The 14,417-nt window shown below is 33.3% G+C and overlaps 1 protein-coding gene across 1 annotated transcript; it reads right to left on the bottom strand.

Moving 5' to 3' along the window:
• Positions 1 to 12,333: 12,333 nt before the first annotated feature.
• Positions 12,334 to 14,306, bottom strand: LOC139486143 (uncharacterized). The gene has a single exon (XM_071270874.1). It carries the CDS (start codon positions 14,196 to 14,198, stop codon positions 12,339 to 12,341), a length of 1,860 nt encoding a protein of 619 aa, XP_071126975.1. The 5' UTR covers positions 14,199 to 14,306; the 3' UTR covers positions 12,334 to 12,338.
• Positions 14,307 to 14,417: the final 111 nt, after the last annotated feature.

The raw sequence follows: 14,417 nt of genomic DNA, 5'->3' as shown, positions 1-14,417 counted from the left end.
TGTGTATAATATAACTTTATAATACTCTATGTACTTATAAATATGTTATTATTCTTTTGAGGACTCTCAGGAAGATTAGTTTTAACTAATGGGATCATCCTCTTGAAAAAAAGATTATTTATTCATTTATTTTATTTAGTAGGACAACATGACGAGATGTGGAGTATCGGTCATTGAGACAGTATGAAAAGATCTTGAGATTTCGTCAATGAGACAGTATGAAGAGATTTTGAGTTTTCGTCAGTGGGACAGTATGAAGAGATGTGGGTTCTCCGTCAATGAGACAGTATGAAGAGATGTAGATTCTCTGTCAGTGTGCCAGTATGAAGAGAGGTGTAGTTTCCGTCAATGAAACAGTATGAAAAGATGTGTAGTTTCCGTCAAAGAGACAGTATGAAGAGATGTGGAGTTTCCACCAGTTGGACAGTATGAAGAGATGTTGGTTCTCCGTCAATGAGATAGCATGAAGAGATATTGAGTATCTGTCAGTGAGACGGTATGAAGTGATGTTGATTCTCCGTCAATGAGACAGTATGAAGAGATGTGGAGTTTCCGTCAGTTGGACAGTATGAAGAGATGTGGGTTCTCCGTAAATGAGACAGCATGAAAAGATGTTAAATATCTGTCAGTGGGACAGTATTAAGATATGTGTAGTATCCATCTGTTGGACAGTAAAAAGAGTTGTGGGTCCTCCGTCAATGAAACAGTATGAAGAGATGTGGATTCTCCGTCAGTGGGACAGTATAAAGATATGTGGAGTTTCCGTCAGTGTGCCAGTACGAAGAGGTGTGTAGTTTCCGTCAATGAGACAGTATGAAGCAATGTGGATTCTCCGTCAACGAGACAGAATGAAGAGATGTGGAGTTTTCATTAGTGGGACAGTATTATGAGATGTGGAGTTTCCGTCAATGAGACAATATTAAGTGATGTGGAGTTTTCGTGAATGGGACAATATGAAGAAATTAGGGAATTCCGTCAGTGTGACAGTATCAAGAGATGTGGAGTATCCGTCAATGAGACAGTATGAAAAGTAGTGGAGTATCCGTCAGTGGGACAGTATGACGAGATGTAGAGTATCGATCATGAGACAGTATGAAAAGATCTGGAGATTTCGTCAATAAAACAGTATGAAGATATGTTGAGTTTTCGTCAGTGGGACAGTATGAAGAGATGTGGTTTCACCGTAAATGAGACAGTGTGAAGAGATGTGGATTCTCCGTCAGTGGGACAACATGACGAGATGTGGAGTATCGGCCATTGATACAGTATGAAAAGATCTGGAGATTTCGTCAATGAGACAGGATGAAGATATGTTGATTCTCCGTCAATGAGACAGTTTGAAGTGATGTTGATTCTCCGTCAATGAGACAGGATGAAGATATGTTGAGTTTTCGTCAATGAGACAGTATGAAGAGATGTGGATTCTCCGTCAATGAGACAGTGTGAAGAGATGTGGATTCTCCGTCAGTGTGCCAGTATGAAGAGATGTGTAGTTTTTGTCAATGAAACAGTATGAAAAGATGTGTAGTTTATGTCAAAGAGACAATATGAAGAGATGTGGATTCTCTGTCAATAGACAGTATGAAGAGATGTGGCTTATGCAACAATTGATAAAAGTGTTGAGTAATCGTCAATGAGACGACACTTTGAGATGTGGAGTATAATTTGTCAATGAACCAAAAGAATGAGACGTGGAGTATTTTGCAATAGGACAATATAAGAAGAAGTGAGTTATTCGTCAATGAGACAATAGCATGAGATGTTGTGTATCCTTCAATAAGACAATGGAATGAGATTCGAAATTTCCGTCCATGGAACAATAGACTGAGAATGAAAATCTGTTAATGAGAAAATAAACGGATATGAAGAGTATATAGATTTACACACAGAAAGCAAGACCAAGTCTCTTAAGATAAAAATCTAGGGAGCATCGCCAGTCTACAATGATAGACAAGCGTTAGAACTTTATAGTTATTCCCAATTCTATAAACGCTATGAAACAGAAAGTATTTCCATCAACACCGAATGCCCAAATAACAAAAACATCAAGATATGTAATGACATAACCAATGGCGAAGTTTCTGAATTGGGACAAGCATCTGATGATAAGTGGGATTGACTTTTCTTTTAAACGCATATAAATGTAAAATTATTTGTATATTCATTGATTCTTCATTGGATTTGCGTAATTGAACTTGATACACGGTATAATTTTTGAAAAAAAAACCAAATAGAATGAACGATATTAAAATTAGTGTACCGCATCAAAGTATACTCGTGGTTACTGAAAACAAACTCTCAAGGTACTGATATGAAACACCAGAAGTTTAAAGCGAGTACGTGCAGCTTGCCATTATGCTTTCTGTTGCTTTTCATAGCTTAGCTTCAAGATACCCTGGTGTATGCTAAACAAGAAAGTTGTTTTGCAAACATTATATTTATATAATGAATTTATTTATCAGATTCGTTTATCAAGTAAACAGATGTGTTCGTATTGCTGTTAATGCCAAGGTACAGTAAATGTTATGATCATTGTTTATGGCAAATGTGTATAAAATTGGGCTCGTTGAACTATAATAATAACTGAAAATCGAATAATGCATACATTAACCTCTTTTATATTCTATGAATTACTGAATTAATTATTTGGAAATTGACGCACATTTGTATAGAAAGCACATGAAATCATCGAAAAACGTTTATTGATTTGATTGAACATCATTAAACCAACAATTAAAAATTTAAAAGTAATAAACTCCCATTTTAATGCAGTAAAACAACAAAAAATTAAAAAAAAGTTCATACATGTATGTAGGTTTCGTTTTTATGGTACACATCCTTGGGGTAGTGTTCATGAATAAAACGTCGACGTAACCGTAACGTCACCACATTGTAAGCCAAGCTGACAGTATTTTCATATTAAAATCTTTAATTAACAAATATATTCACAAAAATAACAAAAAAATCTATGCATGCTTCATTGACTTAAGAAAGGCATTTGTATGGAGGACAGCCCTTCTATATAAATTATACAAAATGGGAGTAGGAAAGTCTTTTTACAGAGTAATAAAACAACAATATTTAAATACAAAATCCTCTTTAAAATATAAAGATCACATTTCTGATTTTTTGGCATTACTAGAGGTGTGAAACAAGGGAACTCATTAAGTACTACTTTGTTCAATATTTTTATAAATGATATCACTTAAGGCTTGGAAGATGACAACTCAAGTTCACTGGAGCTTATAAATAGTAAACTAGGCTCCCTCCTGTTTCCTGATTACTATCAGAATTTAAGGAGGGTCTCCACAATAGTCTAAATAACGTTTCTTTGTTTTGTGAAAACTGGCAGCTTTCTCTAAACATAAATAAAACAAAAGGTATGGTCTTTTCAACAACAAAGCAAAAGCCTGAAACATCTATACTTGTATATAAAAACCAAAAAATATAGAATGTTTTAGAATATCCTTACTTAGGTCTGCTGATTAAATCAAATGGTAATCTCAGTCATAGTACAGCTGAATTAACAAAAAAAGGCAAAAAAGGTTTTGTTTTCTATCAAAACATATACTAATGCTCTTGGCAGCCTTCCTATCAGAGTGTCCAATAACTTATTTGACACCTTAGTGAGACCTATGTTGACTTATAATTCTGAAATAACATATTTGGACTCATATATAACATATTTCAAAGCTAAAAAAAGAGCTTTGGTTTCTGGAAAAATTGTGGACCCATTTAATTTTATTGACAAGACTCCAATAGAAAACTTGCATCTGGGTTATTGCAAGTTTACCCTTGGTACTAACAAGAGTGCCTCAACTTTTGGTACAAGGAACGAATTGGGAAGACTGCCTATTGAATGTCATATAAAATCCCAAACTATTATGTATTTAGCAAGGCTTTTCACCTCAAACTTGAATCCTTTATTACATGAATCTTTTCAATTAACTAAAACTTTGGATTCTAGTGGCTCCTATTCATGGTTCACTTTTGCAAAAGATATTCTTTCTGAATCTAACGTTGATGTAGATAGACTAAAAACCTGTGATAATTTAAAACAATTAAAAATATTAAAAGCTATATTAAAACCCAAATAAACTCATACTACAACAACCTGTTGATGAATAAGTTGAGATCTATTGATGATTAAAGTAAATTAATTTTTTATAAAGGACTTGAGCCAAATCTATTGATCAAACCTTACCTCTCTAACTCAAACTTAGAAAATTAATTACAAAACTTAGAATCAGTGACCATTCGTTATTAATTGAAAGAGGAAGGCATTTTAAAATTCCTTTGCAAAGTACTAGATGATGAGAAACATTTCTAAATAAATTGTTCTCATAATTCAAATATTAGATTAACATATTTTAATTGCATTAACAGAGAAAGTAATTCATTTGCTAATCTCACTGACAATGACAAAGTTACATACTTAACCCTTCAACACCAACACAAGTGAATAAACTATGATCCTTTATAAAAAAAGTCAATGGAACTGAGGACAGGAGACCCTTTAATATTTACCTGAATTTGTGTAAAAAAATATATATATTGAGTCACTTAGTTATTGTCTTTATTTGTTTTTGTTGTTTTTATATGTCACAAACTGTAAAGTTTATATGGCAATAAAACTTTGAATTGAATTAAAGCTTTCACCGTTTATCATTTATACTAATGTAGTAATAAATTGTTTACACAAGACCAACAATTTTTTTTTTCGTATCATTTAAACGGAAGTTTATGTATCAACAATATCTTAAGAAACATCTATGCATTTATAATTGAGAGAGGGTAGGAGGGATCCTAATCCCGAAATCCCAGGCTTAAAAACATGAAATCACGAGGTCCCGAACTTAAAGGAATTTAAATCCCGACATCCCGAAATTCGAAAAAAGAATTCCCGGATCCAAAAAGGACCATCACGAAATCCCGAGCTTAAAAACACCCGATCCCGGAGTCCCGATAAAAGGTCCTACCCCCCCCCCCCCCCCCCCTCTTTTCATAATTGGGGATTTGGTGATTGTACGACAAAATAAACATGCTTGTGTTTTCGATAAAAATGTTCACATATATTTAAAGAATCTATTTAGGCCACACCAATTTAAATTCTTGTTCTACGGATTTTTGGACTCCAAAATTTGGGGCGAGCGAGCGATTTGAAAATTTTAATAAAAAAATATTTAATTTGCAAATTTTTGAGGCGAAGCTTGAAAAGTAAAGGCGAGCGATTATATTTTTTTTTTGTAAACATAAAATAGTAGGTTTTGACAATAATAAAACTTGATTTATAACTAGTACTTTGACATTTCTTTAATTTCTGAAGTACTTTTTCCCTGTTCACCAAGAAAAAAATTAAATCTGGTCTATGTATGTGTGACTGACAATGAGACAGTTCTCAATCCAAGTCATAATCAGTTTGGGGTCAACCCCTTAATGTTATAAATATCCCTTTTACATGTTTTATGAGGGATCAACATAAGTTATAATATATTTGTTTGTACAAAAGGGCTCATATTTTCTCAAAGAACTATATATCTATCTAGTATTAAATGGTCAAAACATGTCCAAGAATTTTGTAATATTCCGGGACTTTAACCATGCTAAATTAATACATTTACTTTAACAGTTGAAAAAGTTGTTTAAAATATGATGTAACTCTCCTCTTTTGGGTACAAAATTCTAAGTTTTCAAAGGTTTTCATTGTATAGAAGAACTATACAAATCCTTGGTATTTCTATTTTCTTTTCTACATCAGTAAAATGACCCCTTGTCTGAGGGAGGATTGTTCTCAACCTGACACTAACAAACACAGGTCAAAGTACGGCCTTTTACACAGGGCTTTGGTACAGACCAAACAGCAAGCTATAAAGGATCCCAAAATTATTAGCGTACACAATTCGAACAGGAAAACCAACGATCTAATTTATATATCCAAACGCAATGAACAACATCAACAAACGATAACTGCTGAACGACAGGTCCCTGGATCAATCAGGACAGGTGCATAAACATGCAGCGGCTATAGATAGTTTTGTTTTGCCAGCATATAATATAATTGCAGTTGAAGGCAAATCCTTCAGAAGTTCTTTGTACTTTATTCTAACAACGAACATTTATTTATAGGGAATATAAGTAAGGGGGAAAGAAACCAATGTTGATATCTTTTTATAATATTTACCAAAAAACCGGTGCGGGAAATAGACATGATTACATTTCCGAATGCGGGAAGCGGGAATATAAAAAAAATAAAAAAAATCTGTTTTGAAAAAAATAGGTGCGGGCGGGTCCGTCGAACAAGGAATCAAATTGGTGTGGCCTTAGTTAAATTTTAGGGTGAAGAGGAACAAATGCATAAGATTTCTATTTTCAGTTATTATAAAATTTATAATTGTAACAAAGGAGACAAAAGTTGTATGCAAATGTTTACCGACAACTGTGACCTAGCTCATTTACAGAACATTGACCTTAAATATCAGTACTGACATATAATACAGTGTTAATTATTATGCAATCCTGAGAGATAATGTACAATAAAATTAAGATATATTAAATGTTCTAAATGGAGTTTAGAGATCAATCTATCAAAATCCTTAACATTTATATTTAATAGACCTGGTAGACTGTAAAAAGTATATTTTTCATTTTGAAAGATACTTTATGCTATAATGTAAGCAATTGGACAGTTAAAGCAATATATTATAGAAGAGTTCAACACCAAAAGTAACTAATGTATCCACCCCCCCCCCCCTTTTCCTGTTTTTGTTGGAAAAATTTGGTTGATTATATAGTGAATATCTGAAGCAGCATGAGCAGGCCCCCCTTTTAGGCGAGTCAGTGCCCCACCCCTTTTACAAAAAGTGTTTGATCCGCCACTGGTATCTGTTTCTGCTATTGTTGTGTCGTTTTTGATATACTGTTAACACAGAGATTGTTTTGCTATTTTCCTTTTCAGTATAAAAAAGGGAGGGTCGGTGCTATTTTTCTTTTTAACCTTTCGAGATTTTTTTTTAAAATTTTTCCACTTATAAAATCTATCACTGCCAAAATAATTTATTTAGTATATATAAAAAGAAAAGGAACAGTTAAATATCTTGAGTAGATATCAGAAAAAATTTAGATGGATAAATAAAGTCCTATAAAAAAAATACAAGTCCATGATTAATAAATTTAACATTTTTCTTCATGAAAACTTTTTAGTGAAAAATACAGTTTTTTTTTTGGAAAAAAAGGAAAAAGATGTACCAAAATTCTGTGAAATTAGTATTTAACATGTGTTCTTTTTTTTTATTCCTTCAAATGAGGCAAATAAATAAAAGACTTACAATTGTAAGGTCCATACTAAAAAACTAGTTTCTCCTACTTTATTCCTCTAATTCTAATGCATTTTGTAACGTCAACTTCTGGTTTTTGGATTGCTAAGTTGTTAAATTGTCGTTGATTTAATATCATTCAATTATTAAAACGTACTTTTTTATTGATTTACTGTTACTATAATTACCAAATTTTACAGTTAAGTCCATTATGAAGTAAATTTACCAAAGTTTTTCATAACTTTTCGACTAATATCAAACAATATGTTTATGCACATCATTTTGTTTTGATATTTCATCTTTCCTCATCACAAACTGTGGCTTCGATTATAAATATATATATGATAAATGTTTCAAAATCAATTTAAACCATTTTACAAAATTTGTGGTGCTGCAATTATGATTAATAATGATTGATAATTATTCCCATATCGTTAAAACTTTTTTGTTTTTACAGCAAACCTCCACATAGAAATTCAAGTACATCGCCATGTTACGATAAGTTTGAAATATTCTGATAAACAGTTACAGTGCTCAAGAGAATTAGTGTTGGCTCATTTTCAACATACTGAACTAGAACTTGTATATAACATCTGAGGACAAATTAGACCATCGAACGATTACGTAGATGCATGTTAAGTAACACAAACAAGATGAAACTGGTTTCTATGGCAACAATTTTCATTTCCTGGGATATTTGTCAAAATACCACCAACAAACGTAGTAAACTAATGGAGCAACCATTTAGCTTCAAAAAGAGGGGGTATGGTTTTTTTTTTTTTTTTTTGTCTGAGTCAGATTTTTTTGTTTTTGTTTAGTTTAAAAGTCATTTCTCAACTCTACTATGAAATTTTAACAATCTAATCATCTTGTCCATATATTGGTAGATATTATTTAGATATAGGAAGATGTGGTGTGATTGTTTATACATGTTATACTACTTCCTAATAATGGGAAGTTGCGTAAAAATAACCTGCAATTATCATATTTATCATATAAGTTTATATCATTAATCAACGAGGAAATCAAATTTAAAGATGAGAAGATTTTCAGTGAACAAACTAAGTCCGTTTATTTAAAACAAAAAGACATGGAAATAGAATTATAAAACACAAGTGCACTATAATATACACATATATAAACTAGCAGACCACATTTGTATATGTGCCAGTAAATAGTTATTTAAGTGTCAAGTGTCATGTTTAGGTAATTAATCATTCACGTTTATTCAGTCCACGTTAATTCCTTTGATTAAAGCAATTTCAAATGATTGACTCATTGTTGTTTGTTTAAAAGTTCAGTGGGAAACATTTCATTTGAATTGTTATTGTTATATGTCATTGGGTACCTCTTATTGATGCATATCAAACATTACATGTTATTCTTATATATCCAGGAATTACATTTACAATGAATCAGATATGTAGGTACATGGATTAGAATAGACTTAGGGCTGAAAATGTAAACTATAACTGTGAAAAGATTTATGCTGCATTTAGGGACAATCAGTTTTCTTAGTTATGTGTGGTGATGTAGCGTCAGAAAAAGTTCACATACAAAACATGGAAATTGCCCATCAAGACTTATGTCTCGAAATCGTAATATTTCTATTGTCAGATAAAACACCATTTGGATCATATTAAATGTTTTCTCCTTGAACATGTATATTGCATTCTCTGAGTACCTAATAGTACATGTACATGTAAGATAAACAAGAGCTATTACAGTATAAAAACCCTCTATCTTTAGAGCTTTCTCTGAGATACTACGTTCTAGTGTTATTTCCAGGCAGAACTGTATCCATAGAAGCTAATTTATGCAAATAGATTAGCAAGGATCCGAATGATGCTAGATATATCTGCTAGACCCTTTATCTTTTAAGACTTCAAAACAGAAATTGCCACCCCAATTTTGGGTCACCAATTTTAATGTTACAATGTCGAATGATTTTGTCTTAGTATTCTTATATAAAGCGAACCGTGTCGAAACAGATTTGTCGAAACAACTGGTCTTACTGTGTTTGGAGGTTAATATAAGTTTTGTAACAGCAAATTGGTGCCTAAATAGTTATTTTCCGAGGCAACGTCAACGACGTAAAGTGTAAACGTCATGCAAATCTCCGTTTTTTGGGTTTTTTTGTTTGGGGGGGGGGGGGGGGGGGGAGAGAAAAATAAGAAGCAGTTGAATATCATGAGTACATACTAGAAAATTAGAGATGGATAGATAAAGTCTTATAATAAAAAAAAAGTCAATTATTAATAAATATTCAATTTTATGAAAACATTTCTTAAACAAAAAGAAGAAATACAAAAATTCTGTGAAATAAGTATAATACGTGTTTTTCTTCTTCTTTTTCAAATTCAGCAAATATGCTGTATTTAAAATGCATTTTGTAACGGCAACTTCTGGTCAAGTTCTAGTATTTATAATTTGTTGCATTATCGTTGATTTAATATCATTCAATTATTTAAAACATATGTGTTTATTGATATACTGTTACTTGAATTGCCAGTTAACGGTTTAGTGCATTATTGAGTATAGTTAACAAATTTTTTCATAACTTTTTGACTAATATCTAACAATGGTTTATGTAAAGTAGTTGGCATATCATTTTTGTTTGTTTGTAATTTCATCTATTTAGAATGTACCGTGTCTAAACAACTTGTCCTATTCACCTGGAACGCACAGTGTCTTAACACCTGGTCTTACTTACCTAGAACGCAACGTGTCTAAACACCTAGTCTGATTGTATTTGTAACGTACTGTGTCTTAATACCTGGTTTTACTCACATAGAACGTATCGTGTCTAAACACCTAGTCTTATTGTATTTGGAACGTACTGTGTCTTAACACCTGGTTTTACTCACCTAGAACGTACCGTGTCTAAACACCTAGTATAATTGTATTTGGAACGTACTGTGTCTTAACACCTTGTTTTACTCACATATAACTCACCGTTTCTAAACACCTAGTCTTACTCTATTTGGAACGCATCGTATCTAAACACCTGGTCTTACCTGGAACGAACCGTCTCTTAACACATGTTCTTACTCACATGGAACAAAACGTGTCTAAATACCCAGTCTTCCTCTATTTGAAACGCACTGGGTCTGAACACCTCATCTTTCTCTATTTGGGACGTTCTGTGTCTAAATTCCTCATCTTACTCTCTTTATGATGTACCGTGTCTGAACACTTTTTCTTTATTTGTTTGTGACGTATATTTGTACCGTGTCTAAACACCTGATCTTACTTTGTTTTGGACATACCGTATCTAAGCACCTTATCCTTGGCTATTTGGGACCTACCTAGTCTAAACAACTGATCTTACTTTGTCAGTGACGTACTGTGTCTAAACACATTATCTTACTTTGTTTGTGACGTACCGTGTCTAAACACATGATCTTACTTTGTTTGTGACGTACCGTGTCTAAACACCTTATCTTACTTTGTTTGTGACGTAACGCGTCTAAACACCTTATTTTACTCTATTTGGAACGTACCGTGTCTAAACACCTTGGGCCGGTTGTTCAATTTGTCGTTAACTTAACGGTAGCGTTAGCCTTAACGTGTCGTGAAATAGTTTAACGTGGCGTTACTTAACGGAAGGTTAAAAAGCTGTTGTTCAAGTTGATTTAACGGTAGCGTTAGCTAACGTGACCGTTAACATATCTTAACCTGTCGTTAAATCTTAACTATGGTTTAGAGGCTATTTTAGTTACCCATAATTCAGATTTTCTGAACTTTCTCCATAAACAACTTACCTTCTGCTAATGCATGTACTGAGTCTAGTGTAAAAAAAAACAAGGGAAAGAAAGCCGAATTTCTCGGAAGCAGAAATCAATGTACTCCAAGATGAAGTGGAAAAGAAATATGCTGTCATTAATGACAAATTTGGTAGTGCTGTGACCAATAAAAGAAAGACAGCAGTCTGGGGAAGGATTTCCATAATGGTGTCTTTTCTTGGTGTTGCCCATAGGTCAGCCAAGGACTGTAAAGATAAGTGGGGCAACACAAAGAAAGAGGCAAAGAAGATCTTTTCAGAAAAGAAGAGAGACCATGGAAAAACGGGTGGTGGACCACAGGGTAAACCAGTGAGTGTGGCAGTTAACAGAACCATAGACCTGTGTAAGGACTCTGCTTCCTTCAAGGGCATAGGAGGTGTAGAAAGCTGCATTATTGGTATGTAATACTTTGTTTGTGACGTTCCGTGTCTAAACACCTTATATTACTTTGTTTGGAACGTACCGTGTCTTAACACATTATCTTACCCTTTTTGGGACGTACTGTGTCTAAACATCTGGTCTTACTTTGTCTGTGACGTACTGTGTCTAAACACCTTATCTTATTCTCTTTGTGACGTACTGTATCTAAACACCTTACCTTACTCTCTTTGTGACGTATTGTGTATAAGCACCTTATCTTACTTTGTTCGTGACGTACTGTGTCTAAACACCTTATCTTACTCTGTTTGTGACGTACCATGTCTAAACACCTGGTCTTACTTTGTTTTGTGACGTACCGTGTCTAAACACCTGGTCTTACTCTAGTTGTGACGTATCGTGTCTTAACACCTGGTTTTACTTTGTTTGTGACGTACCGTGTGTAAACACCTTATCTTACTTTATTTGGGACGTACTCTGTTTAAACACCTTATTTACTCTATTTGGGACGTACCGTGTCTAAACACCTTATCCTACTCTATTTGGGACGTACTTTGTCTGTACACCTGGTCTTACTTTGTCAGTGACGTACTGTGTTTAAACACCTTATCTTACTATATATGGGACGTACGGTGTTGATATACCTGATCTTAGTATGTTTAGAACGAAAGATGTGTTAAAATATTGTACTACTCTGTTTTGTATTACTTACAATTTTTCATCATTTTCACGTTGACTTATAAGATATAGATGAGCAATTCTTTCCTACTTTTATATTATACATCTGTTCAACTCCTAACGCAATTACATTTAAAAAGAGATAGCTATTGTACCTGGTGGGAAAAAGGACGATCTCGATTTGTTAAGTTTTTAATATATCTATTTGTATGTCAGGACTGAGCGTTAAATGTCTAGACAAACATCTCCTGTGAAATGCAAACGATTTTCCTGGCACAGTTCCCCAGTTATCAATAACGTTTAAAGTTTTAACATCATCAACTTTGATACTGTCCACATCTGTGTTGCCTTCTTCTACATACATAGAACGTACTGTTACAAAGGGATAAATTGATGTGTCATTCATGAAAACAATATTGTCAAAGTAAGCTTGGGTAAAGTCTTCGGTAACTTTTAATGTCATTCTTAAATATCCCCCATCTTTGAAGAATATAACTAACTTCATATCGTCAGGATAAATATCCACTTGTGTAATAGATACATAAGGTCGGATAGAGTCGTGTTTACATTGACCAAGAATAACGGAAGTTCCAAAAGGGATCCAGTCTAATCCTTCAGGAGACACCGGCAAAAATCGAGCATTTCCGTCTTGATATAAGATAAATACCTGGCTATATCCCTGTGTCCACGGCACTGGACGATAAAGTCTTAGAAAAGCAAAGCCTTGGTGAGAATTGTCACTATGAATATTAATTGTCATTCTATCATGGCCACGCCACCACATGTCTACTTGAACACCTTCAATGATGATGTTGTCACTTTTGTACAAAGTGATAGTTCGGTCTGGTATAAATGGTCTTCTATCAAGTCTTAAGTAGTCTATTTTTAGATGGGATAACTCTTTTGTGTAAAGAACAAGACTAATGTAATTGTAATCGGTTTCAATCCATGTATAATCCGGTATTTTCCACATTTGCTCAAGATGTGATTCACTAAATCGTTTACGTTCGGATGTAACCATACTTCCATTTCTGTGCTTATATCTCAATGTAATAAATACGTCGTTTCTTACTGAAATAAATTTAAGAAAAAGTTGTGATCCCATATCTGTATTAATGCTACCGGTGTGTTCTCCTTTCTGTCTAAAAATTACGTTTATATCTATAGAACTTAAATTATTCTCTTGAAAAGTCAAGAATGTAAAGTTGCCATACATTTCTTTTGAAAAATGAGTTACAGAAAAATTATCAAATCGCCATAACGTCTGCGTTAGATGTGGACAGAACGTTAAATTAGCTTGTCGTCTGTTTGCAAATGTTCTGTATTGTGGCAATCGAGCTGTAATAGAGAATGCGTTAACATGTGGATGATAAATGGGAATGTCAACATTGTCCACTTCAGCGCACTTGGTGAAGAATGAATTCTGTGCCATATTAGCTGGGGTCACAACAGATTTCGCTCTCGGAGGAAAATGTAGTTGTTGAATGCAAATAACTTTACAACTAAATATCATATTATTCAATTTACTGTCATTTACTTCTAGTAAAAACATATCAAGTACGATTGAATTTGTAGCATATACTTTTAAAATATTCCAACCTGCTTCAAGTTGATGTACTATTGAAAAACTTCGTGTGTCATTAAAAACATTTGACTGATTGTAATTTGGAACGGCAAAATAAGATCCATAGTTGAGGTTTTCATTCACAACAATATTTAGTAACGTGCTCTTTTTAAGATTAAGATATCTTATATTTCTTATTGTAACAAACGACCTCTGGCGGAGACAAAAGTTAATTGAAAGAGAAGTTCCTCCTTTTACAAGAACTGCTTTATGATCCGATGCATTACGATACGGTAATAACTCATGGTTACCATCCGTTCTCTCATCTTCTGCTTCAATAAGGAATTCTTTTCCTTCAATAACAATTTTGCAAAGTGCTGCAACTATTATACACTTTTGGAAACACATTATATTACAGTAATTAACGCACAATGTGCACAATACAATCGTATGGTACCTACGTGGAGGTGCCACGTGCATATAAATTCTTCCTAATACGAATCATTACAACTTATGTATAGTTTTCTTTAAAACCAGAATGGTTTACACATAGTTCGTTTGTAGATTACCACATGACAGAAGTCAAATGATTGAATGCCTTTGTCAACAGTATTGTGTAGTATCATTTATCTTTGTCATATTCTCTTTACAACTGTATATTAATTTTATGCATGTACAATTTGTGTTTTATATATGTTG

The sequence above is a fragment of the Mytilus edulis genome, chromosome 8, assembly GCF_963676685.1.
Source record: "Mytilus edulis chromosome 8, xbMytEdul2.2, whole genome shotgun sequence".
In the NCBI taxonomy this organism is placed as follows: domain Eukaryota; kingdom Metazoa; phylum Mollusca; class Bivalvia; order Mytilida; family Mytilidae; genus Mytilus; species Mytilus edulis.
This window is presented reverse-complemented; position numbering and strand designations above follow the sequence as displayed.